Below are 16,259 nucleotides of genomic sequence, written 5' to 3'. Positions count from 1 at the left end.
TCTGGGCAATGCCTGTCAAGTTGGATTGGAGTTTTGCATTAGAGAAATTTCAAAAAGAAGAAACCTCGAACAAAGATGATTAACAAAAAGCTGTGAGCCATATTGTTACGGGGCCTCCTTACACTATTGTTATTCACATGGGCCACGTGATATGACCTAGATTCTCCTTCAGTCAAGTTCAGTAGTAGGTATTTACCCTATAATTATTGATTCATAGTCAAGTCATTTGTAATGCACACCATTTATTTTGTATACAATGGAGCATAATGCAATAGAAGCCTTAGGGATAAACAAACATTGTTTAGGGCTAAGAACTGAATGAGTGTTGATATGAAGATAAATGTACTTTTGCCACTCACTGTAACAAATGGTCGGGGTCTTTTTTAGTATTCAGAAAATCAATTCACAGACCCTGACACCGAAACCCTAAATTATAACTGATCTCAAATTCAAGATGATGTTTTCATTTACTCAGTACACCACAATGCATGTTAGACCACTGACCAGAGAAATATGGGCGCAATCCTAACAATCATTTTGCCTAAAAAAAAGGCAAATAAAATAATACACTTGTCAACATAAACATTTCAAGTGAACTTTAATTCCTTTTAATTGATTTCATTGTTTCACTGCTTTTTACCTGTAAGAAACAGAAATAAGGCTTTTAAATACATATATAGCACAAACAAAAATGAGTCTCAATTTGTAGTAGTTGACAATTATGACATAATCAGCCTCTACAGTTTACCTCTTTCTTTCTGTCTGTTTCTTCAGGTCAGATGCCAATGTCAAAGCCCTTGAATTTCACTACGCCTGCTACACCTTCACTGGTTGCCCTCCTCCTGGGACCCTCTTGCTGCGTCTTTTCCTCTCTCAACTTCAGCCCGTGTGTAATGACGAACGCCAGCCAGAAGGGGTCAGTAATGATACGGCAAGCCACGCCACACCAGGCCAACGTGTCCAGCTTCAAGCCCACCTTCCTCAGTTCGACTTGAAGCAGAGTGGTGATTGCCACCAAGGCCAGGTCAAACAAAATCAGCCAGGTGCCGAAGGCCAATATGCCCAGAAACCGGCGAGTCCACGTCGACACAAGCAGCAGCCCGGCCATCGCAATACAGACCAACTCCAGGGCGATTAAGGAGTAGTAGCAGTAGATGCCGATGGCAGGGACCTCTGTGCCATCGGTGCCATTGGCAGGCCCTACCAGGGCAATGCGCAGGTTGCCTGCCTCAAACACCAACTGCATTACGCCCACCATCATAAAGTAAAGGCCACCCACGATGGAACCATCATGTGGAGTCATACCACAACAGCCTTTTGCGAGCAACAACTGCATGGCCACGAGAAGATAAACAGTGTAGCAGGGATAGTTTTTGAGTGCCCAAACAGGTATTAGTGTGAGATGAAGCAAGGAATTTCATGCATTGAAACAAAAGCCACAGCTTGGCATAAGGATGGCTTTGCAGATTCTCAGTTCTGATTCTGGATTCCCAAGGGGAAAGAATGGTATATTCTGATCTGGTTTACAGAAAACACTGAGCTTGATCTTGTTTGAAAACTGGAAATGGTGTTCCTTGTCTGTCACTGTTGGAACTGTTGCTTAATAAAAAATAAAAAATCAGCTGTCCCTCTCTGGACAAAAATGAGGAATTATCTGAGGAAACCAAAAGCCAAACAAAAACAGTTAGGCCTAACTTTCCTCTTCATTGACTTATTAGCTATACATAGCCTACTTATTTTTTTTAAGGAACTAAAAAGTAGGCTACTGTTGCAGATTAAATTTAGTGGAAAGGGAAACTGACAAGTCCTTTGCTTAGTTTACATATTTGCATCTCCCATTAATATCATGTGCATTGTCAGTCAAGGTTGTACAATTCATGTCTGCGCTCTAGCAGAGCTGGCTCTAGTCATAACAGAGCGTTGCCTACCTAACGACAATTCATCTTAAAGCATTAGTGATAACTTAGCAGTTAGCACTTAAGATACTGTTGTAACCGCCATTGGTATTTAAGATAAAATAATTTGATTGTTTGTTAATGTTACTCCTTCGTAAAAGACCAATAACCAAAGACGGGCAAATAGTTGGAATATAACGTAACGTGAAGTTTTTCCATCAGTTATTACACAACGTTAGCAACCGAAACGCTGACATTAATGTTAACGTTCATAGCTATCCTATCAACCATACTTTCACACAACATGGATAATAGTAACTTATTGATGGCAAACAAGTAGCCACTTCAGACACTATAAGAGATGCAAATACCTTAGATGCCAAATGTCACCATGCTGTCAGCAATATTATGTTAATATTTAAAATTCTTAACGTTCTAAGCTCTTGACCAAAGATTCTAGAGCGCTACGAGTGTAAATCACTTTTTGCATAGTGCATTAGGCCTACGATATGTGGATGCAATTGGGAATGTCTTTTATGTCATTAGTTAAAATAAATGTTAAAAAAAACAACTCGAATGAAATCATTCTTGGATCATAGAAGAGGTAAATGTCTTGCAATTTTATTAATTTCTATGATTTTGGTAGCACTACTCAAACTAAGCCCAAGCTAGCAAACATGACGCTAAAAGGACATATCCAGGTAACGTTAAATGTTTGCCAATGGGTTGCATAGCCTACTCAAATGTCAGTAAACCAAGTAGGCTTACTTAATTACTTTCATAGCCTAGGTAGGTTGGTTAGCAACACCAGGTTGAGAGATGCAAGTAAGCAGATTATTAACGTTAGCCTTTTATTTATCATCAAAACTGCAGAAAAACGAACACGTTAGGGCAGTCTTTGGTGTCATATGCAGAAGTAAGTGTGCTATCTGGCTCAATATTTTGCGCGAGGGACTGTTGTGGTAGGTGAAATTTCACTGTAAAACTACGATGATTGGTCAAATTTGCGAAAAAGTTGCGGTGTTTGGACAAAATTGCGAGTGCCTTGGTAACGAAAACAATCGTCTTCGTGAACAGCTGTGCATAGGCTACTTTGTAAAAGAGAGAATACGCTCATCCCTATACATAACGCAAGGGGTAATTAATGTAATTATAGTTCGCCTTTTACTTGTGGATTTATTTAATGTAGCCTAGACTATTTAGTGTTATTTCTTCCCCATGCTCATAAAATAAATTTGGGTCGCACATAAATTGACAGGGTCGGTCGGAAACCGGAACCCAAGAATTTCTTTTTTTTATGCCTAGCTGTAGTAGCAGCCTGTTAGTCATCCAGCACGAGCAACAGACTGTCCTGAGTTGTTACAGAGATAGTGATAGTTTGACTAGGCTGAGCTAACTCAAATGCAGGCTGACCTTGGCTGGAGATGTCACCATCTATCTGGCTGGCTCTAACTCAATATTTCATAATAAATATGACACTATTCCATAGTAAATATTCATATTTAATCAACATTTCTAAAATGCATTTTCACAAACATAAAAATTTGATAAAAACAAATTCGAACAAAAACTGTAACTAAAATGTAAGAGGGAAAGTATCAAATTTCTTTTACAAATGATCCAAATCCTATAGGCTAACTATCACATTCAACACCTTAAGTCGGCTTGATTGAAGTACAAAAACATTACATTAATATAAATTACAGACATATGAACATATATAAAAAATAATATACAACACAGCAGATTTCACATGAATAAAGAATAAATAAATATATTACAATAAAAGGCATGATGCACATCATTATCTAAATGACCTTTCCTTATTCATTCTAAATGAATACTGATATTCTTTACAAAAGGCAGATCACAGTTTATTACATAATCATTACATAAATGGAGAGACATTCCAATTCATTCCTGTTGCTCTATATTCAATAGACTATCATGTATGTACATACTCACATTGTTGATACCTGACTTGAGTGGTTTTGACCTTAAAAGACAACAAATGATGCGAGAAAGAAATTAAATGCAATTCCCTCTGGCAAATATGTTCCTCGACGGCACATTCTTGGATGGGGGCATACCCTTGTGTATTTCAGAACATGCTTTTCAACATTGTTGTGAAGGATGAGCATGTAAGACAGACTCAATGTGCCAACATCAGCAGCTAAACACATGACCTCACTATTTGAATGCAGAGGGTAATGTATGCCCAATAGTATAATTATCTTATTCAGTTAGGCTATGTCTCACAAAAGCAGGCCAGTCGGTTGGCACAAGAATTCAGATGATGGAAACAGTATGATTGGTGTTACACTCTTTGTGTAATCTATTGCCTATGATGACATCAATATGGAGAAGAGTAAAAGACAAGTGTCAGTAAGTGACTGTAATTTTAATACTCTTAAGTAATAATTTTTCTATCATCTACACAGCACACAAGACAGTATAGCCCACATCGCTTAGGCAGTTGTACATTCAGCAATGTTTTACATCCAAGTTTTACAAAAGGGGAAATTTATCCAGGGAAATGCACATTAGTGTAAGAAGCTGAATCAATTATATAAATAGTATGTGTGAAATTTCACATTGGCCACTATCTAAACATATAAAAATAATTTTTGACCTGAGGCCTCTAACTTCTAAAAAGTACAGCATTGAAGAACAATACAATCTCTAAAAGAAAGTGAAACAGAAATGACCGTTTTTGGGTTTAAAATGAAGGGAACCCAGTCCCTTTTGGAACATCCAAATTGCTTCAATAGGTCGTTTGGCATATATCCTTCTATCCGTGTATACTAAAGACAAATAGGGGAATTCAGAATATTGTAATTTATGTGTAATGGTTCAATGAAACCAGAAGTGACTGCGGAAATTACAGTGTCTGACTCTGAAAGAGGTCACAGAACTCAGAATTTGAGTTCCATAGCGATGTACTGCATCCAAAACACAATTTATATTATCGAACAGTCTTAACATCCAGTCATTCAACGGTTCCAATACTGAAGGCACTCAGGCAACACACTCAGTACCTGTTCTCTTGACAAACTGAACCATGGCCTAATGAGTCTCTTCCATGATCTCTTTATGAGTACATACACTCTCTTCCAAATAGCATATCAATCACGAATGCCACCAAACGACATCATGATCAGTACTTCAAGGTTGCGTGCAAAGAGCACTTCAAGGTTGCACGCACTTTGAGGTCGTCAGCTTCAGAGCACCTTTGCTGTGTAATGTTTTCAGAGTCTTGAACTCCAATGGCATCCTGTGCGGCCCTGCGTTGGAGAAGTAGCGATATTTGAGTGTGTCGTAGTAGTGGTACTTCACTGGGTTCCCATGTGTGTCTTTGGGAAAGGGCCAGAAGCCATAGAGGTGAATCTCATCACAGAAACGAGTGGCCAAGGTGTACATGAGTAATCCAGTACTTGGCCGTTTGATGTGAATTCTATTGGTGAGCCAGTACCTAGAAGACAAAATATATCAGTTACATCCATCCAACCAACCAGTTACAGGCTCATTTCTATTACAACAAAATACTAGACTCCAATATCAGGTAATAAATTGCTTGCTGTAGTTCATTTGAGCTTTAACTGTCCCAATAACAGCTGATTTTCAGCAATACTCCGATGAAGTTATTCATCAGTGTAACTAGATGTAGCAAGTAATTTTGCTCTGTAATGAGATTGAATATTTGGCAGTAGTTAAGTGATGTAGTCTCAATCCAACCCTTGAGAGAAGCACTCAAGAAGCACTGTATTATTGTGTTGTTCTTGAATCTTATATACAGTATATCAAATATTTAAAATAAAGGTTTAAGTTTAAATTAATTGGTTATTCAATCTACACATGAACAATCAACAAAATCGAAAGAGAACCGTCTGAACTAACTAATCTGTACCTGGAAGTGTAATTAGTTCTAAATAGACCTCTCCAGAATATATCCCGCCTCCTAGCTTCCGTATCCATCCAACTTCCGGGCGTGGATTGTCTATGGGAAATAACATGGCGTTTTGAAAGATCGTACCTGTCAAACTCTGTAGGTGACAAAGTAGAAAAAGCTGCTGGGCAGATTGGCCTACACAGTTCTGCCATCTAGTTTCCACTGGATTTTTTGATTTTCGGTGCCGTTTAAGTAGTATAGTCTATAGTATACTACTTAAACGGCACCGACAATCAAAAAATCCAGTGGAAACTATATGGCAGAAGTGTGTAGGCCAATCTGCCCACCAGCTTTTTCAACTTCGCTACCTACATATGTTTTACCGGTATGATATTTCGAAACGCCATGTTATTTCTCATAGACAATCCACGCCCGGAAGTTGGATGGATACGGAAGTTACGGAGGCGGGACTTATTCTGGAGAGGTCAATGCAAAAAGCCTGTTGAAGTATGTGTACTGAATATATTTTCTGCTGCAATTTGACACAAACTGAAATAAAACCTTCCTGGAATACAGTTCCAAAATATTAATTTGGTAAAATACAATCATTATTCAGTGAGTAACATTCAGGTCATAACATTCACCCTCTTCAGTTTCATGGAAAGCAATAGATTGCGGAGACCTCCATTTTTAATTACAGGCCCAAGATAGGCTACTTATCACTAACACTAAAAATACATGCAAGAGAAGTGAAGCTCTGTGTTCCATTCATTTCTATTGGATGCAGGAGGCGGTGATGTAGATTAGAGGTTCTCAACTTTTGGCGCAACGTTTAAATTCTTATTATTCTTATCGCATTATCAACAGTGATATAGGGGGGGGGGGGGGGGGGGTCACAACGCACCATGCTTCTCATCCACAAACGCACATCCATGCAAAACATTACAAATTACACGATTACAATGGGAAACATAATTAGAATAAAGATATTCCGAAATACATCTCACAACGAGTAGTTTGCAAATTGGTAATGACTGAGAGGCAAATAAGAAGCACAGCTGAAGACACATCGTCACCAGATGTAAGCAACTACTCTGCAGGATAAACTATTTTATTCAGTCATTTGAACATTATTGGGGCAAGTGTTTTTTTTTCCAAGGCTACAGTAAGTTTTCGATGGTAACCCATTGTCAGTCAATAGTGAAAGTAATTAACTGTGTATTTACCGTTTTGTCGTTGACTGACAACACGGTGAAGTTAATAGACAAGTGCAAATGCATGTAGGCTATACTATGCTAGGTTTTAGTAAAGCTTGGTTTAGTGGAATAACTGTTCCATACAGTCTCGCGTGCAAGCAAATTCTTTCAAATGGGCCACTGACTATGAAAAAACTGCTGAGCTGTTTAAAATTGTGCTGCGTGCTGTTAAAGAGAATGACGGATGTCATTCTCATTGGTTTAAATGATGTTACGCCCGAAACACGATGTTACGCCCGATAACGAGAACACTCCCAATGTGGACTGGACGTCCCACTAAATTTAAATAAGCTTTTTGTGACCATGCATTTTAGACTGTCATGATGGGGCCCTAAAACTCCAAGGTCAAGGTCAAACTAGGTCAAACTAAAACTCAAAGGCCCTTTAGTGACCCTACAGCCTATTTCTTGAGCCTGTATGAAAACACATTGCGTGCCTCAAAATTACACTGCACACCTCATTTTGCTTCACAGAGAACCACTGATGTAGATGATCCAGTTGGGCAGAATGAGAAAAAAAAAGTTGACTAAATTATACTCAAGGTCTGTGCCATTCTTACAACTACAATGAACCTGTGTACCATTGAACCTGACTGTTAAGAGTACTCCTTTAAAGAACTATATTTAGCTGTGAGACAGGCTAGCCAGAGGATGTCATTGTAAGAGAATGGCGCATGGCTGCTATGGCAACTCAAGGCCATCGGTCACAGCAATAGAATTACATAGCCATCATCCATTTCCATATGGAATTGATAGAATGAGCAAAATCACAACTCACCCGGCTTATGCAAATTTTCATATAACTGGACTAGGCTACCATCACATTTACATAGTTTAGCATATGAACATTGAAATTGTATGGTAATACAAAGATCAGCCTTTTAAAAGCCTGCTCGTGTTGAGTGTGTGAGTCCAAGTTTTTCCCCCCATTTGCCTGGTTTATACCATAACATTTTATCATGGTTGTCTGATCAATCAGATTGTTTTATGATCAAGGCATAGCATTTATACACTTGCCCTTTTTTGGGAATCAACAGAGCCCAGATAAGAACCAGACATCATTTTCTTTCTGTCATTCACTATTTCATACAAACCAGACAAGCTGTCAACACTGGGTGCAGACCCATCAAATCAAAATGTCTACCTGGCTTCCTCTGCATCAACAAACAGATCACACTCTGATCACAACCTTGAATCCTTGATCCACACACCCTTTCCACAGTATGTGAACCTAAAGAGCATCCTGATACAGACGTCAATCACACCCATCAAACGAGCATTAGTGCACTGAGCGTATAGATAAGCTATAGATGGGCTTGGGATGGAGGGGTGATCTGCACCACAAGTCTGCCTGTTGACTGTGTGTAGACAGACTAAAGGCTGGTGGGTAGCCTTGCCTCATCACGCTGTGAGCACGATCTCGCGCAGCCTCACCACAGGAGACCTCTCTGTTCCTGCTTTGATTCTAATGGGGTCGCCAGAAGGGACTGTTTTTCTTACAGCCGACTGATGCAGGGGTTGCTGGCGGGAGCCAACAAGTGCTGTGCCAGTATGGGGCTGATACGTCTGCCACTGAAGTTTGGATTTTATAGAGTCTGTTATAAAAAAAAGAGACGGCTATCTCTAGAGAGGCAGTAAATGGCTTCCTCAACTAGGAAAACTAATCTTTTATGATATTTGTCTGGTCTGTCTTCATTGTGGCCTTTGTGCTGTACAAATGTGCTGGTTGTGGTCTGTTGGTTTGACAATCACACAGGAAACATAGGCACCCACTACTCTCTATGTCTATACTGGGCATCTGGTGTTTACTGCAGATTCCTCTGCAATGGCAGTTTATTTGCAGTTTATATTGTTATATTATATATTTGCAGTTTATATTGGCGAGGCATTGTTTATATGTCGATAACTCTGCAATTTAAGCAAAGATTGCTGCACAACAAGAGTCAAATGACTTATGACAGATAATTGGCCTATTTATATTGTAAATTGAAGGTATTACCAGCTCTTCCATTCAGCCATTGTTGTAATTCTCTATTCACCGACTCATTTCCTCATCAGTCTCTTGCTTAATTCTGTTACCCACTCTGTGTCCCACCCCATTTCAATTTAATGCAGGTTGATGGAAAATACCATCTTTTCAAAACAGATATCAACATACACGTACATCAGAGTGGTTGCTCAGTTCATTAATCTTAGTAAAGTTTGGCAGATTGGACTGGGATGAAATAGGAAGGGAAAGGATGACACAAAACAAATTGTTTTTATCAGGGGGACAGGATTGGGAGGATTAGCTCAAGTCAGTTAGCATCCCAGTTGGCGATCAACACGACACCAGTGAACAGCATGTCGGACGCTGTTTTTTTAAAGATGGTGGCAGCCCATTGAGTATATTTTTGGCTGAATTAGCTAGCCTAGCATTGGCTTTTGAAATGAATGGGGGTGCCACTTCCTCACTCTCAGTTCTATATAATACCGCCATGAGTCTTAAAGTAAATAGCTAAAATGATGCTTACCCCCTGACAGCGTGGATGAGCCTCAGCGAGGGGTAGGCCGTCCGCAAACGCAGGCTCCGCTGCAGGATGAGCTCATTGACGCCCTCCACATGCTTCTCGCCGCCCTTCACCATGAAGGCGGGGATCCACAGCACGCTGTCGTTGAGCGCCCGCAGCCGCTCCACGAAGCGCTCACGGTCCGTGGCATTGCGCAGGCCCCCGTACGCCCGCTGGATAACCGATGGGTTCATGGTGGTGAAGTCTGAGCGCAGGCCTACGTCGGCCGCAAACTCGGCCAGCGGGGCCAGGTTACATCTGGGTAGAGAAGAGAGAAATATATATTATCTTTCTCTCTTTTATTATTATCTGTCTCTCTCTTTATTTTTTACATTATATATATATATATATATATATATATATATATATATATATATATATATATATATATATATATATATATATATATATATATATATATATATATAGAGAGAGAGAGAGAGAGAGAGAGAGAGAGAGAGAGAGAGAGAGAGAGAGAGAGAGAGAGAGAGAGAGAGAGAGAGAGAGAGAGAGCACCATGACCCAGGCGCCAAGGCAAAGGACATGCGTTAATCACCCAGCAGTGAACACCTTCACATCCAGCTAGGCTGGAGCTCTCAGACAGGAAAAGCTCAGCTGGCTTTCAGGGGCAAATCAGCAGTCTCCATCTATAGAGGCATTATCACGCAGGTGAGAAGTGATGCTGTGAGGGTAGTAAAAATAGAGCTCAAGGAGGCAATCTTCTGTACTCCGAAAATATGAAAAACCACAAGGCATCAGAATTGAAGCAGGGAAAAAAGAAAACAATTCTTCAATGAAATCACACCCTCCCCCTGAGATGGTTATCAGAAAGACTGACAGCAGAAATGCAATTTAGATTCTGATACATAGGAGGCAGTATTAAACTATGCAGGGTGAAACAGTAATAAAATCTGCAGGCCTTTTTGTGTTAGTGTTTTCTGCGAGTTAATTTTATTTTTGTCATAACATGTGGCTATGCGCCATCCATCAAGCCAGCTTCTTTCACGCCAAGTTTTTTAAAATCTAATTTATATTTCTGTCTCTATGCAGGTGAGAGGCAATCACACCAAACAGAGAACTGATGCAAGGGGTCTAGCAGGTAGCCTGGGGAACCACCTGAGCCTGAAGTAACGCCGGCCGTGTGAAACCGAATAATATTTTCTATGTGTTCCACACAGACAGTTATTGCTGTCCCTACCCCATTTCATTTTCTAGGAACTCAGAGACAGTCCATTTTAGGGACATGGTCCTGCTAGCTATCGATGAAAAAATCCATCTCATATACAAGTAATAATAATACAAACACTGTTTAAGCTACAGATATTTATGGATAATGGACATTTTAGAAAATTAATACAGTCCCATTTCACTGGATTTTAACATCAGTGTGTGAATAACAGTGAAGGGTGTCATAAGTTCAACTACAATGATTCTAGAACATTTTTATATTCTGTTTGAGGGCTAACGTGGCAGTTTGGTTTCCTTAATGAAAAACAAGAAACAGCCCTTTCTTGCGTATCTGCACCAGTATTTGCTAAAGCGCTCAGTGTATACCCACTTCTATTCAGGATGTTGTTTTAGGTCACACACAGAAAAAGAAAAAAAGTCAGGTTCAAATCTGGTCAGGGGAAGCCTGGTGCTACAGCAGCACTCCAAGGGGAGTTAAAAACGAAGATGTGGAAGCTGGGAATTGAGCCCATAACCGGGCACGTCCATCTCATTCAAGCTACTGCATGCTAGCCCCGCCCGGCCACTGCACTACCACCACCAGAGTAAGGTGCGACACAAAAAGGAATGAATACTAGTTAGACGGTTGCAGGTGTTCAAAACAGAAGTGGCCTTTTCACCTTCCTTAAACAGTTGCCTGTGAATTGTACTACAAAGTGGATTTATTGGCAAACACACCCAAATGTCCCTGTCAGCCAAGAAAAATTAATGTTTTCGCAAGATGCTTTTAGTGGTAAGATGAGTGTCAGGCTTCCTCTCACACCACACACACACACACACACACACACACACACACACACACACACACACACACACACACACACACACACACACACACACACACTAAGGCATCCAAGAAACAAAGACAGGAAGAAAAAGCTGAGAACAGAAATAACATACCGTATTACAAAATCGTGGCTGTCTATCTCCTGGCCACATCCGCTACTTAGCAGCACCCCCGAGTTGCCAACAACAGCGCAGGTCTTGAACCTCCGGTTCTTTAGAGGAGAGACCTCAGGCAGCAGCTTGTGTAGGGTCTGCGAGACGTTGAGCGTCCGGCGCCGGTCCAGAACATAGTGGATGGTGTCACCAGGCTTCAGGCTGCTCTTCACCACAGACACATCCCGTTCAGCATCCAGGAATCGTAAGATGTCCTTTCTGATTATTATTTTTTTTTTGGTGGTTAGGGTGGGTTGAAGTTGGGGAGCGTGTAAAGAAACAGCAGCAAATTTGTTAGATTACATTGGCGTAAAGTTAGTTCACAGCTGTCCTAGCCTACCTCTCCAAATCTATTAGCATTTTGCAAGGGATATTCTGCTATGTCACACTTAACCACTTTTAATTATGTTTGTTTGTGCTGTTCCTCTTTCAAGAAAAGAAAAACAACAACTACACGTCACAGCACTTGCATATCCTTCTTCTAAGTGATATCTGATGCAACAGTCACAGGCTGCCAGAAACAGCCACAACCACCATCACATGAGTCTGTTTGTGTTCCCCGTTGGCGTGGCATGTGGTCCGTGGTCCCGACAGTGCTGGCACACACATGCACACACAGACAAACACACACACCACCCTGTGACTCACATGATGTTCAAATTGCCCACTCCGGTCTCACTGTGAAAATAAACAAGTATGTACCACCAACAAAGCTGTGTGTGTTTGAGAGAGTGATTTGTATGTAGGCTTATTCAATTATCAAATGCTGATTAAAATATGATAATCATCAAATGCTGATTATAATATGATAATCGAATCTCATTCAAACAAAGTCATTTCATGCACAAGTGAATACTGTGTCCTGGATCCTCCAGTGCAATGCAATTCAGCGATGAGTGGATACTATGGATCACAAGACAACGGTTTCCTCTAACCTTGTAAGACTGACTCCACAAAATGGTAAGGCTGTGATGGACTTGTGCGGGAAAGCACAGAATGCAACTGTGTCCACAAAAACTCACATGCACAGGAAATGGGCCTGCCCTACTATAAATCTAATTTCCATATCTTGATTGAATTTCAGCATGCAGCATTAAAGGAAATGCAGCATCATAACTCAGAGAAACTGCAGCAAAGGAACTAAGTCAAGCCATATAGAATATCACCCAGCAGAGGGAGTTTTGCTTTTATATACAACTTTTATTCAGTGTAGTAAGGGGGTGTGTGTGTGTATATATATATGTCCCATCAAGGCTAGTTTTACTTTTTTAACACCACAGCCAGAAACAGACCAGGAGCTATTCTTAGCAGTCCAGGACACATTTGCAGCCATATTAGTTCTACCTTTTTTATGAGACTTGTATACTTACATTTTCATTTGCTAGCTAAAACAATAATAACTTTATTAATTACCTTTGATAAAATGAATGTGCAACAGCATTTGGAGAAAGATTCAGGAGGAACAGATGTCTAAACACACACACACACACACACACACACACACACACACACACACGGTGTATTCCCTTTCCTTCATTTCTGCTTTAATTAGGTCAAAGGCAAAAAAGGATTCACTGCCATTTTATGTTCTCTGCCGTTTTCATCTTTTCAGCCTCAGCCTCTGGTCTCTGTAGGCTTTAAATGCCTTATTACTGACCATTGGGAGAGGCACTGAATTAAGGCAGGAGTAGTGACCTTGATCCCCCCCCCCCTTCCCTTCCCTTTCCTGCTGCTGTGGCTCTCCACTCTCCGTCGGCCCCAATAGTGGATCAGGTGACATCGGCGGCTCGACTCGTGCATTCAAAAATAGCTGGTGTGCCCCGTCGCTCCACTCACCTTATCATTAGCACCAGCGAGGAGTTGACCCGCCAGCCGTCCACCGAGGGCTGGGGGGCATCGGGCACGGTCCTCCCGCTGCTTTTCTCCGAGCTATTGACCATTAGTCTGAAGGCTATTAGCTCACCATCCCTAGAGGGGGAAAAAAGAAGAGAGGGTTGATGGAGGGAGAGGAGAAGGGGGAATGCTGTGATACGGATCTCTCGTCTCACTGTATTCAAAGCATGTGTCAGTTGTATCTAAGGGGAGTATTGTATGCTTGTCAATGAGAACACACACGGCATTACAAACACAAACAGATTCAAATGGTTTCTTTACAGGAAACTCTCTTTCTTGGTAATATGACGACATGAGCCGATAGGCTATAAATGGTATTTAAATTCCAAAAAGGAAAAAGAAAAGAAATTATAAGCAAGCTCTGAGAATGTGGGGAATAACATGTTTAAAAAGAAAACAGAAATAATTTGCCCATCCTTCTCCCTACCATTTCTGCTACAACATGCCACAGCATGCTTGGCTTGGGAGATATCATGACTGCAGTCAAATACCGACATACGCCTACAGTTAATGAACTCTTACCCACCTTTTTATCAGACACCAGGTATCTTGCAAAACCAGTGCAGACACAATATGAGTGTTTGTAAAGCACCAAAAACCACATCCTTGTGCCCCTCAGAATGGCAGAGATTGAGGCAAGTACAGCTGTATCTAACTTCCTAATGGCTGCACTGCTTTTCTGGAAGCAATCAACCATTGTGCACAAGACAAGACAAGTCTGTATGAAAATTTCCCAAGAACTACAGTGACGGAGAACTGACTTAACAGAGAGTTTTGATCTTGATCTGCATGCAACATGTTCCCGATAGGTCATAACTGTGCCTTGAGAGTATGTTAAAGAGCGTCATAGTTCACCACAGGAAGTATTGCTATTGTCTCACAGAGAGAGCCCTTCACACGCAATCCCTCGCCACTCTCGTCTCGGTTTTCGCCCTCCTTGTGTCTAATTCTCTGGGGGACTGTTCCACTGTTCCTGTGATTCTCTTGTGCTCTGTGATAAGTATAACTTGTGTGTAAATTCAAAAGATGAGGTGATGATTTTAGTGAATGTGGTAATAAAGACATCTAGTCCTAGCCCCTTTGTATAAAGGGATGACCCTCCAAAATGTACTCTGAAATCTCCATTTCACATTGAGAAGAAATTACTATGTAGAGGACCGTTGACAGACATGGAGTGCTAGGTGTTTTTTTTCTGTTCTGTAATTATGTGGTTATCATGAAAGACCTGCTGCTCGTCACGAAAAGGGAAACCACAGTCTCATAAACAGTTGTAGTGCTGTCTGGGTCTTGGGCCTTGATGCGCGCCTTTCTCCCCACAAACACACTCTCGAAACCAGAGGAAAAGAGTAAACACACTGTCAGTTTAGTCAGTTTATTTTCTGTCACCAGCATGTCTAAATACCTTAGCTGTGAGAGTGTGAGCTAACTAACTAATCCAACAAATGGATGAGGATACCGGTATGCAGCCTTTCTTGCATGTAGGCTTTCTATGGCTGGATATATAGATTGGACTGTTGGAGCATGTCAAAAACTAAAAACATGAGATCTGATCAAATTAACGGCATTCATCTTTTTTTCACCTCCTTCCTGGCTCTGAAACCTATCTTATCTTGCTCACTTACTCACTCTCTCGCTCACACACACACACACACACACACACACACACACACACACACACAGTAGTATTGTTATCTACAATTACTTAATCTTAGGCTAAATGGTAGACTTGTAGGCTACCACTGCCCCAAGCAGAGAAGCAATTTGAAAACAGAAGTAAAAGTCATCTTTCACAGGACACCACCAACTATAGTAGATTTAAAATAGGCCCAATATGTATATGATATACTGGATGAAGGGGGGGAAATCCAGTGCGGGCAAAACAGTTAGACAGCTCACAGACGGAAAGCTTAGAAGGAACATTTCCCAGTGGCAAAATGATAATCAGTCTAGCCCAAACAAAGGAAAATAGCCATCCATCCCGACACAATTGCCATGGGCAGGACCACTCGCAGGATCCAATAGTAGGACACTGCTACCTGGTAGCCTAACATCCAGCAAACTCATTAACTAACATAAGCAGACTATTCACGGCAACTAGAAAAGCAACATGACATATCCAAAAGCACAGCGATGCATCAGCTACCTTCTGTGATGGACTATTCGATCAGCGGTGTCAATAGCAAAGAGAACGTGTCGTAGCCTACCCTTTGAGTTGTTGGGCTTCCTGATGTTCCCCACTTCTTGTTGTTATGTCTTTCGTCTTGTAAAAAATCAAGAGAATACTAATGGTGCACACAGTCCATCGTTTCCAAGTAAGACGCATTTCGTTAATGTAGATTAGATTCTGTACAACGCGTCCTTTGGAGTCATCGGCTGATCAAGTCTCGTTCGGTTGATACAGACTAACCCCGTCTGTTGCACATTACCCATTAGTTTCTCAGCAGCTGCACACCATGTCCTGCGATTGCAGCCACCGCTTCGAGATTGAAACGCCGACCGTCCAATAATATCCATCCTGCGGTAACCTATGCAAATGTCTTACTTATCAAGCCAATGGTTATCGTGGAAGGCGTGGGTTAGTGACTTCGAAGTTGTGTCGAAGATCAGTAGCT

General features: G+C 41.0%; 1 protein-coding gene and 1 long non-coding RNA gene across 2 annotated transcripts; one reads left to right on the top strand and one right to left on the bottom strand.

Moving 5' to 3' along the window:
• Nucleotides 1-3,376: 3,376 nt before the first annotated feature.
• st8sia4 (ST8 alpha-N-acetyl-neuraminide alpha-2,8-sialyltransferase 4) lies at nucleotides 3,377-16,108 on the bottom strand. Its single transcript, XM_076284415.1, has 5 exons — nucleotides 15,852-16,108; nucleotides 13,591-13,722; nucleotides 11,716-11,973; nucleotides 9,553-9,846; nucleotides 3,377-5,367 (listed from the first exon to the last, which is right to left on the bottom strand). Exons 1-5 carry the CDS (start codon nucleotides 15,968-15,970, stop codon nucleotides 5,085-5,087), a joined length of 1,086 nt encoding a protein of 361 aa, XP_076140530.1. The 5' UTR covers nucleotides 15,971-16,108; the 3' UTR covers nucleotides 3,377-5,084.
• On the top strand, nucleotides 11,870-12,466 carry LOC143123205 (uncharacterized). Its single transcript, XR_012986799.1, has 2 exons — nucleotides 11,870-11,959; nucleotides 12,189-12,466. It is a non-coding gene; the product is annotated as an uncharacterized LOC143123205 (long non-coding RNA).
• Nucleotides 16,109-16,259: the final 151 nt, after the last annotated feature.

The sequence above is a fragment of the Alosa pseudoharengus genome, unplaced genomic scaffold (genome assembly GCF_046254945.1).
Source record: "Alosa pseudoharengus isolate Yale_2024_CS ecotype anadromous, Long Island Sound unplaced genomic scaffold, YU_APseudo_1.1 YU_APseudo_1.1_scf_14, whole genome shotgun sequence".
Taxonomy (NCBI): Eukaryota; Metazoa; Chordata; class Actinopteri; order Clupeiformes; family Clupeidae; genus Alosa; species Alosa pseudoharengus.
This window is presented reverse-complemented; position numbering and strand designations above follow the sequence as displayed.

What these genes read in the sequence shown, in the direction of transcription:
- st8sia4 (XM_076284415.1), bottom strand. Translation starts at nt 15,970, where the DNA reads ATGCGTCTTACTTGGAAACGATGGACTGTGTGCACCATTAGTATTCTC. An exon ending in GAAGCCCAACAACTCAAAGG is followed by an intron (nt 13,723 to 15,851) that starts GTAGGCTACGAC and finishes TTCCCCCTCTAG; the next exon opens with GGATGGTGAGCTAATAGCCT. An exon ending in TCGCTGGTGCTAATGATAAG is followed by an intron (nt 11,974 to 13,590) that starts GTGAGTGGAGCG and finishes AATAATAATCAG; the next exon opens with AAAGGACATCTTACGATTCC.